The sequence below is a fragment of the Pelodiscus sinensis genome, chromosome 1, assembly GCF_052426305.1.
Source record: "Pelodiscus sinensis isolate ZL-2025 chromosome 1, ASM5242630v1, whole genome shotgun sequence".
In the NCBI taxonomy this organism is placed as follows: domain Eukaryota; kingdom Metazoa; phylum Chordata; order Testudines; family Trionychidae; genus Pelodiscus; species Pelodiscus sinensis.
Genome location: NC_143052.1, coordinates 97,330,498 through 97,347,434, shown reverse-complemented (window position 1 = coordinate 97,347,434; position 16,937 = coordinate 97,330,498). Strand labels below are relative to the sequence as shown.

The 16,937-nt window shown below is 42.7% G+C and overlaps 1 protein-coding gene across 7 annotated transcripts in view; it reads right to left on the bottom strand.

Annotated features, from left to right (window-relative positions):
- Positions 1-16,937, bottom strand: part of LARGE1 (LARGE xylosyl- and glucuronyltransferase 1) — a 499,616-nt gene that overhangs the window by 12,497 nt on the left and 470,182 nt on the right. For all 7 annotated transcript variants that reach the window (XM_025178894.3, XM_025178889.3, XM_089781534.1 and 4 more), the window contains 2 exons: positions 11,477-11,623; positions 3,797-3,992 (listed from right to left, as the gene is read on the bottom strand). In XM_025178894.3, coding sequence (XP_025034679.1) covers positions 3,797-3,992; positions 11,477-11,623 — 343 coding nt within the window. The remainder of the gene's footprint in view (positions 1-3,796; positions 3,993-11,476; positions 11,624-16,937) is intronic.

The following is a 16,937-nucleotide window of genomic DNA, read 5'->3' as shown; positions in this document are numbered from 1 at the left end:
AATTCTGACTGGTCTCATTAGCATCCCTTTTCCGGAAAATGGTGCCAATGTAGACACAGCCATATAGTATTGGTATAGTTATTCCAGCAATGTCTTCCATATATATCCATATGGAACAATCTGCCTTCCCGGGAGAATCTGAAGGTTAAATGCAAAAAAGACTTATTAATCCATACTCTTAAGAGAGTGGATTAAATAAGCATTAAATAGTTTTAAAACTTATGAAGATTTTACTTTTCACTCAGAGAATTTCCTTTGCATGCAAAGAGTGAACTTAAACTACCACCTATTTCTTCCTCTGCAGGTCTTCTATTTAGAATGGGGGTTGCTATGCAGGAATGGGTTCTAGTCTCTGCAAAAACTGTATGCCTTGGGAGAAAGGCACAGCCAGTGGACTTTGCCTAGATATTTCTACACTTGAGCTGGGAGGTGTAGTTCCCTGCTCCCTCAGATGTACCTGAACTAGCATGTTAATATTAGCATTGTAGCTAGGGAGTGGCTCAGCCTGGCTACCAGAACATGAACCCAGGAGTCCAGGTGGCTGCATACACCTGTGTTGAGTTATTGCCTGTATTTTCCTGGCTACACTGCTATTTTTAGAATGCTAGTTCAAGAGGAGTTAGCATGATACATCTATGCCCAAACATAGCACATATGTAGATGTACCTCTGGAGCATGAGTACTCTGCCTTTCACGAGATGTCATTTTTGGGAGCCTCCCACAGCCTCCCATAGGTTGAGATGACAACTGAAGTCACTTACAAATCTAGGAGCCTACAAAGCGGCATTGAATGTTCCTAGCAGGTTTACAAGGACAAATGTATTGTCTCTGTAAATGTGTCTCACTAGAAGGTTTACCCAGCATTGCTTGGGTCCTTAACTCAATTTTTGTTTTTCTTCATTTAAATCATTGCTCTGGGGTGGCACTAGGGATGAGGGGTTCAGTGTGCAGGCTGGCCTAGGAGGAGAGGACTACCTCAGCCCTCTCTAACCACAGCAGCTTTGGGCCAGGTGAAAAGCATCTCTCCACAGCTGCTGTAGCTCCAGCAAGCGCAGCTGGGGGAGGGGTGCCTGTGCCATGGCTGGGGCAAGTCCACGTTTGCCTGCCACCTGCACTCCCCAGCCAGAGTGAAGAATGCAGCAAACTATGCACTTGCCCCTCACTCCCTGATGAAGGGGAACAGCCAGCAATGTCCCTGTATGAATTGGGGGGGAGGGGTGGGAAAGGCAGAGTGCTTCAGGGTGGCTCAAGGCTAGGGCAGTTCAGGACTGGCAGGAGACACCCCCAATCAATCCCTTTCACCTTCCTGGTAAATCTGCCTCTCTTCTGTATGGTTTTATGCATCCCCATATGAATGGCACATCTTTACATTTAGCTTATTAAAAATGCACATTATTTATTTGAGCACAGTTGACCAAGTAATCCAAAACTCTCTGCATCAGCTACCTATTCCCTTCATTATTTACCACTTACCCATTTTTTGCATCAGCTGCAAACTTTCTCATTAATAATTTTACGTTCTCTTTCAGGTCATTGATAGAACTGTTAAATAACATAGGATCAAAAACTGATCCCTATGGAACCCCTCTAGAAATACCCACTTGAAAATGATTCTCCGATTAGTTTCATTTTGAGACCTTAAAAAACAACAAATAGTCTGGTAGCACTTTATAGACTAACAAAACATGTAGATGGTATCATGGGCTTTCGTGGGCACAGCCCACTTCTTCAGATGACCAGACTGTCAGTCAGTTTTAATCTATTTAATGTGTGCCATGTTAATTTTGTATCAGTATAGTTTCTTAATCAAAATGACAAGCAGCACCAACTCAAATAATTTACATAAGTCTAAATATATTACTCTTATCACACCAAACTTACAATCTCAGCAAAAAAGGTATCCAGCTAGACAGGATCTATTTTCCATGAAGCCATGTAGGTTGGCATTCATTACATTATCCTCCTTTAATTCTTTATGAATCAAGTCCTGTCTCACCCACTCTATCACTGTGTTCAGGACTGATGTCAGGTTGAAAGGCCTATAATTACTTGGGTGTCCCATTTACCTTTTTAAAGCATTGTCACATTAGCTTTCTTCCAGTTGTCTGCGTGTGTCTTTAAACTGTAAGCCATTCAGGGCACTAAATGTATCTCTCTGTGTTGGAAAACCTAGCACAATGGGGTGGCCACCCCAAATGGGGCCTTTGGGGACTATTACTCATTTATATCTACAGCTAAACAAAATTATTCCTACTAAGACCTTTTGAAAGGAGCTGGGAGAGGGGCTTCTAGCTGGCTAGGTGCAGGAGACATTGGAAGGCTGGGAAAAATACACCAGAGCTTTCCTTCCTCCTCTTAGAGCAAGGAAAAATATCCGCCCTGCAGGAAACTCACGCTCTAAACGTTTATAAGCCCTTAGGAGCAGGATCTGTCACTAGTTATGTATCTGTACAGACCCCAGCACCATGAGCGCATGGTGCATCCAGAATAATTACAATTGTTTCCTTCCTATCTGCCATTTTGAAGGGCTATAGCAGCATAAGCCTTCTGTGATGCTCTCTCATATCTAGGCCTCCTGGTAGGAGCCGGATTTCCTAAAAAGCACTGAAATCTTTCCCTGGGTTGGGAGGTGATTCTGCCAGCTGAGGCCAGAATACTGAAGCAGCTCCTTTGGCAGAGACTAGATCTGTGGGAGCAACACCTCAAAAGCAGTGAAAAGCCTCATGTGTGTCCAGCACTATTTTTCCCCCATTTGGGGAAAGGATGGTCAGTCTTATTCCACTAAGTCCCTTACCGATGAGCTGAGGGCTGACATGTAGTCAGTGATGGCAGATGGGGGTGAGGAGAAGGAACAAAGCACAAAAAGGGGGGGGTCAGGAACCCCTTAGTGAGACCTAGGTAGGAGAGCAAAGCTCTTTGAGCCAAACCCTTTGTGTCAAGGAGCTGTCTCCACTGCAAAAAGAGACAGAATATAGGAAGTACTTTAGTTCCCATATACTGAAAGCCCTAGTTCCAGAAGTTCCTGGCAGAGATGCCTCTGAACTGTTGCAGGATGGGTAGCTCATTTATTCTGAGTCTCCTCCAGGATGACAGATTCTCAATAGGAGATTAGCCCAGTCTCTCCACCATTATAAACAAAATGTCTTTTACATAATCGTGTGTTCTGAGGCTGGAGGAGTAAGCATCCCCAGAGACAGTTCCATCTCAATAACCATTTCAAAGAACTATGCTACAATCGTCTTTGAAAGTGCTTCCACTTTCCTTTGTGTGACGCTGTATGTTGGATGAATGCCTCTGTGCCAATAGCATTAAGCGGTGTGAGAGCTGCAATTGGAAATGTAATCACAGTGACAGATGCACAGATAATAAATCATCACATTGATACTCTCCACAACTAAAGTGTCATGTATCAGCATTTGAAAAGTGAATTGTAGTATTAAACTGTTATGCAAGTTGCAAGTATTATTATTAGGATAATATAGTAGACACTACAGGTGAGACCCTCCCTGGTCCAGCACCCTAGAGACCTGAGCGGTCCTGAATGACAGTTTTCTCCAGACTAAGGAAGGTTCACCTTGTTCACTGCTGCAGGCCTGCTGCTCCAGCCCTGCTAGGGCTATGCTTCCCACCCAGGGCTCAGCAAACACTAAAAAAAGGTTTGTTTTTCCCTCTTAGTAACTGTTTACAGAATCTAGAAAGGGCAGGTTGAATAATTTGGTGACACTTCCACAGTATAAGGGTTCATATAAAAACCACACCTCTCACTAAGAATCGCATTAAGATGTTGTCTCTTTACCTGTGCATCCAGTTCCATTATGTGAGCTACTTTGTTCCAGCCGAACCCTACAAACCTTCTGTCGTACTCAGGGCAGTCCCGCCTCACAACAACATATGGCTCAAAGTCCGCTTCCCACTCAACTTGATAAGGTGTTGTGGCAGTCCGCCACTTGGCAAAGTTCGTTGGTGCATGCCCTTTCGTCCAGACATGATACCTTGAATAGACATACAGAGCATGGGAGTGGGAGAAAAGTGAAATGAGACACATCTTGGCAAACATATGTAACTGTACCTTTCGGTGGAACCCTTGAATATGAGGACATTAGCTGTTCAGTCCATTATTATTTTCAGGATGTATTATAGGCAACTCAATACACTCTGACCATTTTTGAAGCATTTTCCAATACTTTCATGTGCTCTGTATGCTTATACCTACCAGGCCGATGAGGTTAATTGACAAAAACACAATTATCAAAAGGACTATCCCAGGACTGGGAAGCAATAATTATGGAAAAAACAAAGGATGCTTCTATACTAAAACTGCACATCCACTTCACAGCAGCAATGCTGGAAATTTGGAATGAAATTGTGTAGCTCATTTAAAGCTTCTGAATGTTAGCTATTACAGTTCCAAAGTGATGAACGTGATACATTTTATTTTTACATTTTTAAGTTGTGGGAGGGATAGCTGGAGCTCTGGACAAGTGCCTCTTTTTATTATTATTACTGTAGAAACCCAAATAAGTAATGACATTAATAAGCAAAAGCCTTGATCAATGTTATCCATGATACTACAGAGATAATTTTATCCAACACAATTCCATTTATAAGAAAGGATTATTATATATTTTGTTAATATTATTTATGCCATGGCGGGTCTTTTCCAAGCACAGCTTGAATATACCCCATTAACAGAAGGATCAACGATTCTCTTGCCCTTTTACAATTCTTACACCTTTTTCAGAAATCACGGAGATAGGCTCATGCTGAAGACTCATGGATTAAATCAAGAAAAACAAGCATAAGGCAGGTGATCTGTATTGTCGTATTTTGAGATTTATAACAGCTGTGCAATAAGACACCTTGACTTCAAGGGGACAGACAACTTGTGCATAAAGTGAAGCATATGTGTAACCATTTGCAGGTTTAGAGCCTAGATCCTAATATTTGGTCTCAGAAGCTCTGATAACATTACAAACCATGAAGAACCAGGAACACAAAGGTAAAAATTACAGCCTAAGAGTTTACATTTGGTGCATATCTTATTGTATGTAATACCTGGAGAAACTGAAAGAAGCTAATGTTTACTTTCTCTCTTTATCCTAGAGTAGATCAGTGCAGGAGGGACATGGCTACCAGGAAATTATTTTACTATACAGCAACTAGTGTTCTTTTAAACTGTAAAGGTTTCACTTTTATATATTTATTATCATAAACAAGTGGTTTCACTTCAAGCAGACTGGCTAACCAGCAGCACAGAGCCATTCAACTCTAAGTCACTGGTTTGACTTCCAGGTAGCCAGAGATCAAAAGCCTTTGCCATGTACTGAGGCTGTGTCTAGACTACACCTCTCTGTCAACAGAGAGATATAGATTAGGCATGTCGAAATTGATAATGAAGCAGGGATTTAACTATCCCGTGCCTCATTAGCATAAACGTGGCTGCTGCTTTTTTTTCCGAAACGGAGTTTTGAATAAAAAACGGCAGTCTAGACACGGATCTGTCGAAAATAAACCCTTTTTCGACAGATCCTGTAAACCTCATTTATTTAGGAATACAGGCTCTGTCGAAAAAGGGTTTATTATTGACAGATCCGTGTCTAGACTGCTTTTTTTTTTAAAAAGCTCCGTTTAGGAAAAAAGCAGCGGCCATGTTTATGCTAATGAAGCACAGGATATTTAAATCCCTGCTTCATTAGGAATTTCGACATGCTTGATTTACATCCCTCTGTCAACAGAGGGATGCAGTCTAGACGTAACCTGAGAGAGGTTAGGTAAATATCTTTTATTGGATTAATTTCTCTAGATGGAAGGTACAATATTTTGAACTTCACAGAGTTCTTCTTCAGGTCTGGGCAAAAGCTTGCACATTCCTTCAACAGAGGTTGGTCAAACAAAAGATATTTCCTCACCTACCTTCTCGTTCTCATGTCCTGACACTGACACAGTCTCATCGTTTATTGGCCGTTGGATGTTTTTAGGAAATAAGTTGGTAGTCTCAACCCAGGCCCTAGCGAAATCAACAACACTCACAATAGGGTTTTGAAATCCAATGTAGGATTGTGGGGAATGCGTCATTTTCCTTTATCCCTCCTGCAGCATTTTGAAATTAATAAACAACAACAATACTTACTACTTAACACTTATGGTGATTAATATCTTCAAAGCACCCCACAAACGACAGCTAATTAACGGATTCCTGCAGAGAATCAGGCTAGCGTTGCTGCTCCCGCTCATAATGCTTCCCCAGAGGCAACAGCAGGAGCAGAACATGAAACTGACCTGAATTATATCACTTTCCCTCTACAGCTATTGCTGGTAGCCCCACCAACATAGTAGGGTAGGCAGGAGTAGCACCAGAGGTATCCCCTGGAAGGGAGAAGGACTGAAGAGAAATCCAAAAGGGAAGAGAAAAAGAGGATAAATGAGAGGAATAGAAAAAAAAAAAAGATCAGGAAAAGGAGATGGGGGAGACAGGCAAAACAGAAGATAGTGGGGGGAAAGGTGATGAGAAGGTGAGTGAATTGAAGACAAGCAGAGACTTTGATTAAAGAAGGGAGGAGCTACATGCTCCCTGTGGAATCAGTGTATTTCTTTTTTTGGGGGGGGAAGTCCAAACCTGTGGGTGAGAGGGTAGGTCATTCTCAAAGTCTATTTAATTCTTGGCATTTCTGCCTCTGTGGCTGACTATAAGATGCTGGTCAATGCAGCAGTGATGGTGGTTCTGTAATGTGGCCACCAGTCCACGAGCAAATAAATAGCGACCAACCAATCATTTTGCAGAGAAAATTCAGCTTCTTTAAATGCACCTGAAATTCCATCCTCAATGACAAAGGATCTATAAACAGATCAAGGATTTTTCATTTGCCTCTTCAAAATGGCTTAGTTCTATATGATGGGATCACATGGAGAAACCACACATACTGGTAGCTAAGAGTTTATAGCTAGATAATAATCATATCATTGTGCTTTCTGAATGAGGGGAAATATCTAGTTACTGAGTGGATAAACTCTGGGATCAGATACCATATTGGCTGGGAACACAATAATAACAACTGTAGTTGCTATATGAAGTGGGTATATTGTGTCTTATAGCAGAAATGTCTGCTAAGGGAAAAGAAAAAGGGAGGTGGATGCGGGATGCTGAAATAAGGTCACTATAGACTGATTATGAAAGAATAATTGGGTTGTAGCCATCTTTCTGATAGTTCAGGAATATATACATGCTAGAACTGGGTCTTGGCTACACATTGATTATCCTGTGAAATTTTAGCTCTGCTGAAATTATTTAAAAAGATCTTCATACAAAAGAAACTCCCATAAAATCGTGGTTTCCACCAGACATTAGCCACAGAGACATAGCAGTGAGATTTGCCAGTCTTTAGTATTGTCTCATCGGCATGTCAACCAGCATCCCCGACTTTCTCATTCTGGTCCTTCTCCCCCAATATGTGCTTAACTTGAAACTCATATGAGCAGTCTTATTGGCTTCAATGGGGATACTGATGTGGGTATGGGCTCGATCAGTTTATCAATCATTGCTGGTTACACAGTCTCAGTAGGGTGCTTTCTTTTGCCTTCTGTACCTTCGTTATCCTTGTAAGATTCCACCAGGAGCATAGTTCCTCACCCTGAGGACATTACCCAGTACTAAGTGGATCCATCTTGTCATGGCACAATAAAAACTAACACTATGAAACAAAGCCAGAATGATTTCACAAGGTATTCCTCTGCTGCACAGGTTTTTTGCACAGCACCTCTTAGCAACCCTGAAAGCTTAGATGACTTTTTTGTGTGTGTGGAAGGAGGGGGGGATAGTTGTAGGAAGGATGTAATTGAGAGCTGCTTTGTATTTCTCGGCAACCCAGAGGCAGAAAAGGTCACCATTTGGAAAAGAGGTGACAAAAGCAATTTCACTGAGGGAAAGATTGTAATCTATCATGGGGCGTGGGGATCTGGGATGCTGCAGGCATGATCAGCAATCACTGTCATAGCAGCACTCCTCCCAGTTCACTCCCACCAGCTTGGCTGCAACTTGCAGCCTTATTAAAAGCACCTTGAAAACATAGTGGAAATGCTCAGCCCCGATCCCAGCTGCTACATGCCTATTGATAGATCGGACCACTATGATGACACCGAGACGATTAGGAGAGTGTTTATAGAATCTGTCCTACATAAGTAGACAAATCTACTACAGGCCTGATGTCTTTCCTCTGTTCTTATTCAGTCCTTTCTCAGATCAAATTCCCAATGAAGTCACAGATAGCTTAGAAAGGATTTCAGGCTTTGACAGTATGCATGCAACATACAGTATAGCTGGAAGAGGAGGTCTAAAGCAGGAAAACGACAGCAGTAGAGTTAGAAAACATAGCTGTCAATGAAATATAAGATCTGAAGTAAAATCTTGAGGGGATTTTTTTCCACTCAAGGTTATTTTTTCACCTAAGAGGGAAAGCTATTTTCTATAAACAAACCTCAAGTTAATCTATCAATAGTTGCGTGATTAAGAAACTGTGGAAGAGAGCAAACTCTACCGATACTCTTGAGGTTTTTTTTCTCCAGGGACTGATATAGCACCTCTATTCTTTCTCCTACCTCTCAGTTGCTGTGGGTTTCCTATTTCCAAGTGAATCACAGGCAGTGGCATCATCAAAACAATGTTCTTTGGGATCATACAAACCACCTGCTGTGATGTCTGTAGAAAGTAGCTTGCAAAAAAGTTGCTAGTGCACTTCATGTTGCAGCTTAGCAACATGAAAGAAATCCACTGCAAGTAGTTAATACAGATAATGGGGGAAGAGAGGTGTCACAGGGCACTCCATATTTTATGAAAATTGGCTTATGGATATAAATATGCATAATTCAAGATGCTTTACACAAAACAGATTATAAATATATCTATTTTACAGTTGCAATCTGCTGAATCTGTATATCCTATTTTTGTGCATGTATCATTCATGTATGTGAAGTTAGAAATATGAAATGTGGATCTGTTTATAGTTCTATATGTGCTAATGAGAAGCCATTAGTGATACCCCTGATCTTAATGAACTCGGTACTCAAACCAACAACCTGTGAACAGTCTTGTTTGTCCTATCAGCTCAAACTATGGTTGGTCCTAACATATGACAATGCCACCTGTCCTCAGAGTTGTGCCCCTGCAGAGCATCACAGACACGTGGAATCTATCTTGGATGTGGTATTTTTCCATGGGGATAGGAGGTGCTGAACAAAAGGTTCCTGCTCAGGGAGAAAGTCTATTTAAGCAATGGGAAGCCATCAATCCTTTGTCTTCAGCTATTGTTTAGGGTAAGAATTTTCATGTAACAAGTTTCTTAGGGTATGTCTACACTTGCACCCTAGTTCGAACTAGGGATACAAATGCAGGCATTCGAAATAGTCAATGAAGCGGGGATTTAAATATCCCGCGCTTCATTAGCATGATCTTGCCGGTGCGCTGGGACGCGTTACCAAACCCCTTGGCTCAAACTAACGTTACTCCAAATGAAGAGTAAATTAGAACTAGACATGCAGGGTTTTTTGTTCATTTTACTTTAGTAACTTACAACGATCTGACTGTTTTCACTTGTAACTACTTAAATCCTGCTCTTTATACTTATAACAACATTTTTGTTTATTATCATGCCCAGTGTAAATAACTGATGTGTGTATGGGGGAGGGGGGGAAGCAACCACTGTGCTTATCTCTCACTGATAAAATGGAAAAATAGGTGTATGTTATGAACTTTCTCTGTGTAAAATTTGTATACAGATTAAGATGGATTTATTTGGGGGTTTGGTTCCTTTTGGAGGTTGGTTTTCTGGATGCTGAGCCCTTATTAGCTAAGCTCTCCCGAAGCTGAAATGGGTCAGGGTCTGTGATGCTCTGCAGGGGCACAACTCTGAGGTCAGGGTGGTGGGGAGCCCCAGAGAGCAGGAAGACGGGTGTCAGTGGCATGATCAGCACACCAGAGGTAACTCCAAGGGGACTTCTGTGATTCGACCCATCACAAGCGGCATCTTCCACAAAAAGCAATTTGTGAGAAGTGGAAAAGAAAGGGGACTGGAGAGAAAAAGTTCTACTGAATAATAAATAATACCACCTGTCGCTTGTATAGTTGTTTACATCTATTGCTTTCATAGCATTTCAACACAGGAGAGGTAAGCATTATTATCCCCATTTTACTGATGTGAAACTGAGACACACAGAGAGGTGAAGTGGTTTGCCAAAGGTCATCTAGCAAGTCAGAGCTGGGAATAGAATCAATATCTCCTGAGGCCTGGTCAGTGCTCTATGCAGTAGGATAAACAGCACACCCTATAGCTTTTGTGGCACTTTCAAAATATCTACTAATCAATCCTAGGTAAGTGTTATTCTTACTTTACAGATAAGGGGACAGAATCAGAAAAGGAAAGTGACATGTGCAAACCCATAGAGGGAGTTTGTTTCAAAGATGAGTTTAGATCTCAGATGTTCGTGCCTCCTAGTCTTGTATTCAGACACACAAACCCACAGGCTGCGTGTAGACTGGCATGATTTTCCGGAAATGCTTTTAACGGAAAAGTTTTCTGTTAAAAGCATTTTCGGAACAGAGCATCTAGATTGGCACGGACGCTTTTCCGCAAAAGCACTTTTTGCGGAAAAGCGTCCGTGCCAATCTAGACGCGCTTTTCCGCAAAAAAGCCCCGATCGCCATATTCGCGATCGGGGCTTTCTTGCGGAAAACAAATCTGAGCTGTCTACACTGGCCCTTTTGCGCAAAAGCTTTGCGCAAAAGGGACTTTTGCCTGAATGGGAGCAGAATAGTATTTCCGCAAGAAGCACTGATTTCTTACCGTAGGAAGTCAGTGCTTTTGCGGAAATTCAAGTGGCCAGTGTAGACAGCTGGCAAGTTTTTCCGGAAAAGCGGCTGATTTTCCGGAAAAGCTGGCCAGTCTAGACACAGCCACAATGTTTCCCCCTTGCATTGAGAAACATCATTCATCTGTCTAGCTGCTTAGCAGCTTATTCGAGACCCATGGCCATTCTAATCAGCCTTTTTAAAAAATTGACTGTCAATTTTGGAGTCAGCTAGTGAATAGCAGAAAACTATTTTTGATCACATGAATGAATTACCTGGACTGTGCATAGCCAACAAAGGGTATATTACACAGACACACACACACTAGTTTCATACTTTTGATTTTGTAATGCAATAAAAATACCAAAAATAAAATGAGGCTAATTTAACAATAGGAGGTTAGACAAGTGGAAAGGGCACGAAAATATTAGTAGCTAGCATGTAGGGTTTACAGATGAAATACATTCACCAATCATGCTGTTAGGACACTGGATCATTGCCTTTTAATAAAGTGGTGAAAAACCGCAATCCATTCCTTAAGTGACTGGTCAAGAGAGAGGTGAGCCACACCCACCCACAGGTGAGCAAGAAGCCAAGGTTGATCATTGCCAGAGGTGCAGTGAATGCTCTTCCTGTTACCTGAAAGTGAAGAGGGTTCCCATGTCCAACATAGATAATAGCTCTGCTTTTGACTTGGGGAAGGACAGGCGGTATCGAAGGGTCTCAAAAGCAGGAACAATCAGAGCTTTCTTGGTATGGTCCAAGTCGAGCTGCATGACAGACTTCCTGGGAGAGAAGAGCAATGAATACAAAGGGGAGAATATTAGCTTGGGCAACTCACAGGGCGTTTCATAGTAAAGAACAAAGAGATGGCAGTTCAAGTGGTGCGTTCTACCATGGCACAGCTTTTTCTTGGTGTGGAGTAGTTTTCCTTATCTCATTTAATCGGTTGTTGTAGGAAAAAAAATAAGCAATACATTGCTATGCAAGTTTATAAATTTGCGGTGTATTTGGCTGATCAATGCTAGCTGATTGCCCAATGACATAGATTTGTCCAAATAAATTTTGAGTAGATCCAACGGCTTGACCCTCAGCTGAGGAAAGGTCAAACTCCTTGAGCCATCCTATTTGTTATTACAGATTATCGAATAACCTAACCAAGGAATGGCAGTTCTGAAATGACACATTTTTGCCAGGACAGTTTGGAAATTTGTGTGGGATGACTAGTTACATTTCAACATAATTAGTTTCTGTGTTCCAAACTCTCTTTCACATTTACACTGATAAAACCCAGGAATTTAGGAAGGAGAGGTAACTAATCAGCCAGCATTTGAATGAAAGCTAGGGGGAGTTCAACAACAAAAGCAATGCTTTAAGTCCATCTGCATACTGTTCCCATGAAAGATCAACTGCTCCATTCAGACAGGGTATATGCCTGAGAGAAGCACAGGGTAGTAGAGTCTGGATGAGAGTTTAGACTCTTGTTTGAAAAATATTTAACTTTTGAAAGTGCTTTGTTATGGTAATTTCCATCTCCTGGTTTGAATTTTGTCCCCAACTTCAAAGAGAGACAGTCACTGCTCAAACCCTACTGTGTACTTGTGTGCGGTTGCCTCAACGGGCCCAATGAACTGTTACTTAAGCCTTGTTTTTAACTCTTGTTTAGACCTCACACAGCACAGACTGGGAGCTGGTGCCAATCCAAACATATTTCAACAGTACATACCTACCCTCAAAAATACCATCTGGCACAACTGTTAGTCTCTGCTGAAGGGGAGGCCCATGTCTGGAGTAACAAGCTCAGAAGCAGGTGTGCTGTCAGAGACTACACATGAAGACTGAGGTAAATCAGCAGAACTGTGCATTATTATGATTATTTGTACATAGATCCTCAGACCATTGTGCTAGGCACCCTTCACAAATATAGTACAGAGGCAATTCTTGTGCAGAAGGGCTTTGTGCATGGTGCATCCCTTTGGCCCACCCTTTGTCTGTATGCCTATTTTGACTGGTGAAAAACCTCACAGCACTTACCCCAATGGGGCCTTCTTCCTGGGGACTTCCGATACTGCTGACATACACATAATTTTAACAACACTATTAATAACAACAATAATAGAGTCATCTGGTATAACACCTGCTTGCACTGTCCACAGCCCTAGCCAGAGCTCTTGGGGCTTCACTTTCCTAAGTAACTTAAAAAAATAAAAAGTTACTGCCACTCTAAACTGAATCTTACTCTACTTGTCAGTAGAAATAACTCTGCCTTAACTTCATTATTTTTGCATTTCTTATGAAACACCTTCCTCTCTCCCATGTCATACTCAGTTCCCCTTAATAGGATTTACTGAACTTACTTGTACAGTACTGCAATGAGCAGCCAAGGACAATGTTGACACGCGACAAACTATCTACCGCCTTTGAGATGAAGGAACTGGGAATGCTGTCACATCAAAAGGGAATCAACTCACTGGGGCCAGAATTCCAAGAATTCATTCCCATTGCATAAAACGAGGAGGAAGAGAAGGAGGAGGAAAAGATTATTTAATAAAATTTGAGTTTTAGGAAATTTGTATTAATTTTGCATCATAGGATTCCTTGTAGGTTTGTTCTATAAAAACAATGTGTTCTCAGTCAGCTATCTGAACATTTGCACTGTTTAGAGACACGGCACATTCTAACAAATTTCACAGTAACTGAAAGACCCATTAAAACGTTCCTCTACTTTTTCTTCTGTTTCCTTCCCCTCACTGCTAATGATCTGCATGTAGATGACTCCTTTAAACAGAACCTCCTCAACCTGCCAGAATCACTGAGTGATGCCAAAATCCAGTGTTTTATGACACTCCTAATGATTCTTCCTTCTGCTTTAACTTGCTGTTTCTTTTAGCTATTCTCAGTATGGAAATCATACTAATTTAGTCTCACTGACAATTTTAGGACTCCCTAGTCTTGGTTCATCCCCTTGGCTTAGAGACGTACGAACTGCACTACCCTGATCCAGCAGCCCAGGCTGCTACAGCACACAGGGTTTCATCCCTGGGGAAGGGCAGGTAGCGTTTGCACTGATGTCCTACCTTAGGTGTTTTGCCAGAGATGGCAGCTTTATATTGTGGTTGTTGATATTAGTTTTTATTTGAAGAGCGGTAGCACCTGGAAGCCTCAGTCAGGGACCGAGTCCTCATTATGCTAGGCATTGTGCAAACACCAAGTGCGAGACCATCTGTGCCCAAAGAGCTTAAGATCCAATTTCAGATACAAAAAGCGGGTATAACTAAGAAGCCAGAGGGACAGGCAAGGGAGGACAAGAGTGACCGTAGTAGCACTATGAGATTATGTAGAGGGGCTTGTCTGCACAACTAGATAGTTACAGCACACTCATCTCTTATGTTATTAGATAGAAGGAAAGTAATATTTATATTGGCAATCCTTATAGCCATTGCCATTAACTGCAGGTATCAAGGCACAAAGGTTGGGCTGGAAGGAGGCGAGGATGGTAGTTTTATGGATTAGTAGGGGAGAACATTCTGTGCATAGGGGCAGCATGGAGGAGAACAAAAATGAAGACACAAATGAGTGGAAGAGACTGGAATCATTGAGGGTGGGGTCAATGTAAAAGGAGGGAAGAATGGTTTTGTGGGGTGGGGGAAGGGTTCCGAAGGTCCTTAAAGAAGAGGCTACAATGCTGGAATCTAATGCAAAAGCAGCAGGAGAACTAGGGGAGATGCTGTAAGAGAGAGGTGACATGGTCCTAGCATCATGATTTTAGCAGCACAGCGGTGGTACTATGGCATGGATGTTAAGGGGGCTGAGGTGGGAATTAGGAAGCCTAGATAGGAGGGGCATTAGTCAAGATGGTTGAGTGTGGATGTTAGAAATGTCCTGGTGGAGGAAATGTTGCGATCTGGTTTTGGCCTCAATTTGTGGGCTAGACAGAGAGGGGAATTAAGAGTCACAGATGACATGCAGGCTACAGGCCTGAGTAATGGGAAGGATGGGGCAGCACTGGCAGCTGTAACAAGGAGAGGGAGAAAGTGGAGAGAGGTGACACTGAGTTTCATTTTGGACATGTTGAGTGTAGGCAGGTGGTAATACCAGAACCAGCCCAAGCTACGGGCTGACCAGGCTACTGCCCGGGGCGCCCCACTGTAGGGGCCGCCACGTGAGGCTGCCAGGCTGGGCGGGGGTGGCACTGCACATGCCCAGGGCGGGGCCATGCATGTGCAGTGTGCCCGGGGTGGGGCTGCGCATGCGTCGCACTCCTGGGGCGGCACTGCGCTCCCAGGGCGCACGAATGGCTCAGGCCAGCCCTGGGTAATACACAAGCAAAAGCCAGGGAGACAGGCCAAGGTGTGGGATTGGACAGGGGGAGATAGGATGCAGAGAAATAAATTGTGAGGCCTCAGCGTAAATGGGCACTGAAGCCATGAGAGTGGATGAGGATCCTGGAGAGAGTTAGGCAGATGAAATATATGCACCAATCATGCTGTTAGGGCACTGGATTATTGCCTTTTAATAAAGTCGTGAAAAACCTCAATCCATTCCTTAAGTGACTAGCCAGGAGAGAGGTGAGCCACACACCCACAAGTGACTAAGAAGCCAAGGTTGATCACTGCCTGAGGTGCAGAAGTGGCACTAGAGGGCTACTTGCATTCCCTGATCCTCAGCTGCCTGGCCCCAGTGCTAGTTAGAGCTGTAGGGAAGTAGCTTCTAATGTGCATGAAATCCATAGAGGGCTTAATGACAATGGAGAATTGGCATGGTGGGGGAGGGAATAGATCTCCACTCCACTGTGCCTTCTCCCCAACTCACCAGAATGCTCCTGGTGCAGAAAGCTATGGAGCAATTTCTGCTGTCTGTCTTTGGCTGCCTTGAGTCCAATGAGAACTGGAGATCCTAGTCTGGCACACAGTAGAAGACAACAAGGAAACCAAGGGGGGAGCTCTGTGGAACCCCCGTCAGAAGTGGAAGAGGAGAGAAAAAGGGCCCACAAATTGAAACAATGAAGGATTAACCAAGGAGGACAGAGGGAAATGAGGAGCAATATTCATAAAAAGCCAGGGAGGACATCATCTCAAGGAGGAAGGTACAGTCAACTGGGCCAAAAGCAGTCAAGAAGTCAAAGAGGATGAGGATGGAATAGGAGTCCTGTAATTTGTCCATGAAGAAATTTTTAGTGACTTTAGTGACAGCAGTTTCAGTGGAATAGAGGACGGAAGCCAGACTGAAGAGATCTAGGATGGAAGTGGAGGACAGGAAATGGAGACTGTAGTTCTGGACAGCATTTTCAAACATTTCAGTGGTCACAAGGTGGTATTTAAAATGGTAGGGGACATCAAAGTTGAGTATTTTTAGGATGATTTGGAACTGTGAGAACTGTGAGCTATTGACCAAAAGTCTAAGGGCAAGTGCAGGTGATGGAAATAAGGGGGGGGGGGGGGGGAGATGCAGTAGCTCTGCATGCAGGGAATTTGGGATGCATGCAGAGCTCACAAAGTGCCTCTGCTCACCTCAAACCAACCAGACAGAGATAGCTGGTGCAGCATCAGAACTGTCCCCTGGATAATCACTCTGTCTTTGATTTCCCCAGCCTTGCTGGTTTGTGAGCAAAGGGCCTCTCTTAAATCTCCAACATGGACAATCAATGCAGCACGCTGATCTCCCACTAGATCTTTAACTGGCTTTTCTTTGCATGTGCTATGCTCAGTTTTATTGGTCAAAATTGTTTTTCAACGCTCGTTTTTCTAGTGGCATCATTCCACTACAATCTACCTCTTTCATTACCTAAAGTATATTTGTTTTTTTTCTTCCACCTTTTTGTTAGGCATTGTGGTGTTTGAATTGGAAAGATTTCAACCATAATTGTCATTCGAAGTATGTAATGGAATGCCAATAATAAATTTGGATATGTTGCAACCAACACAGGAAATTATTTAATATGTGTACAGTATCTCAGCATCTATTTTCTAATACCTACCCTTTCCCCAACTCCAAAAACAAGTATATATAAATTTGTGAAGACCTTTCTCTGTCCAGGAAACCATTTTCCTGGCATCCTTTTGTGCAGCTCCCAATGCAAGATATGTCATTCTGACATAAT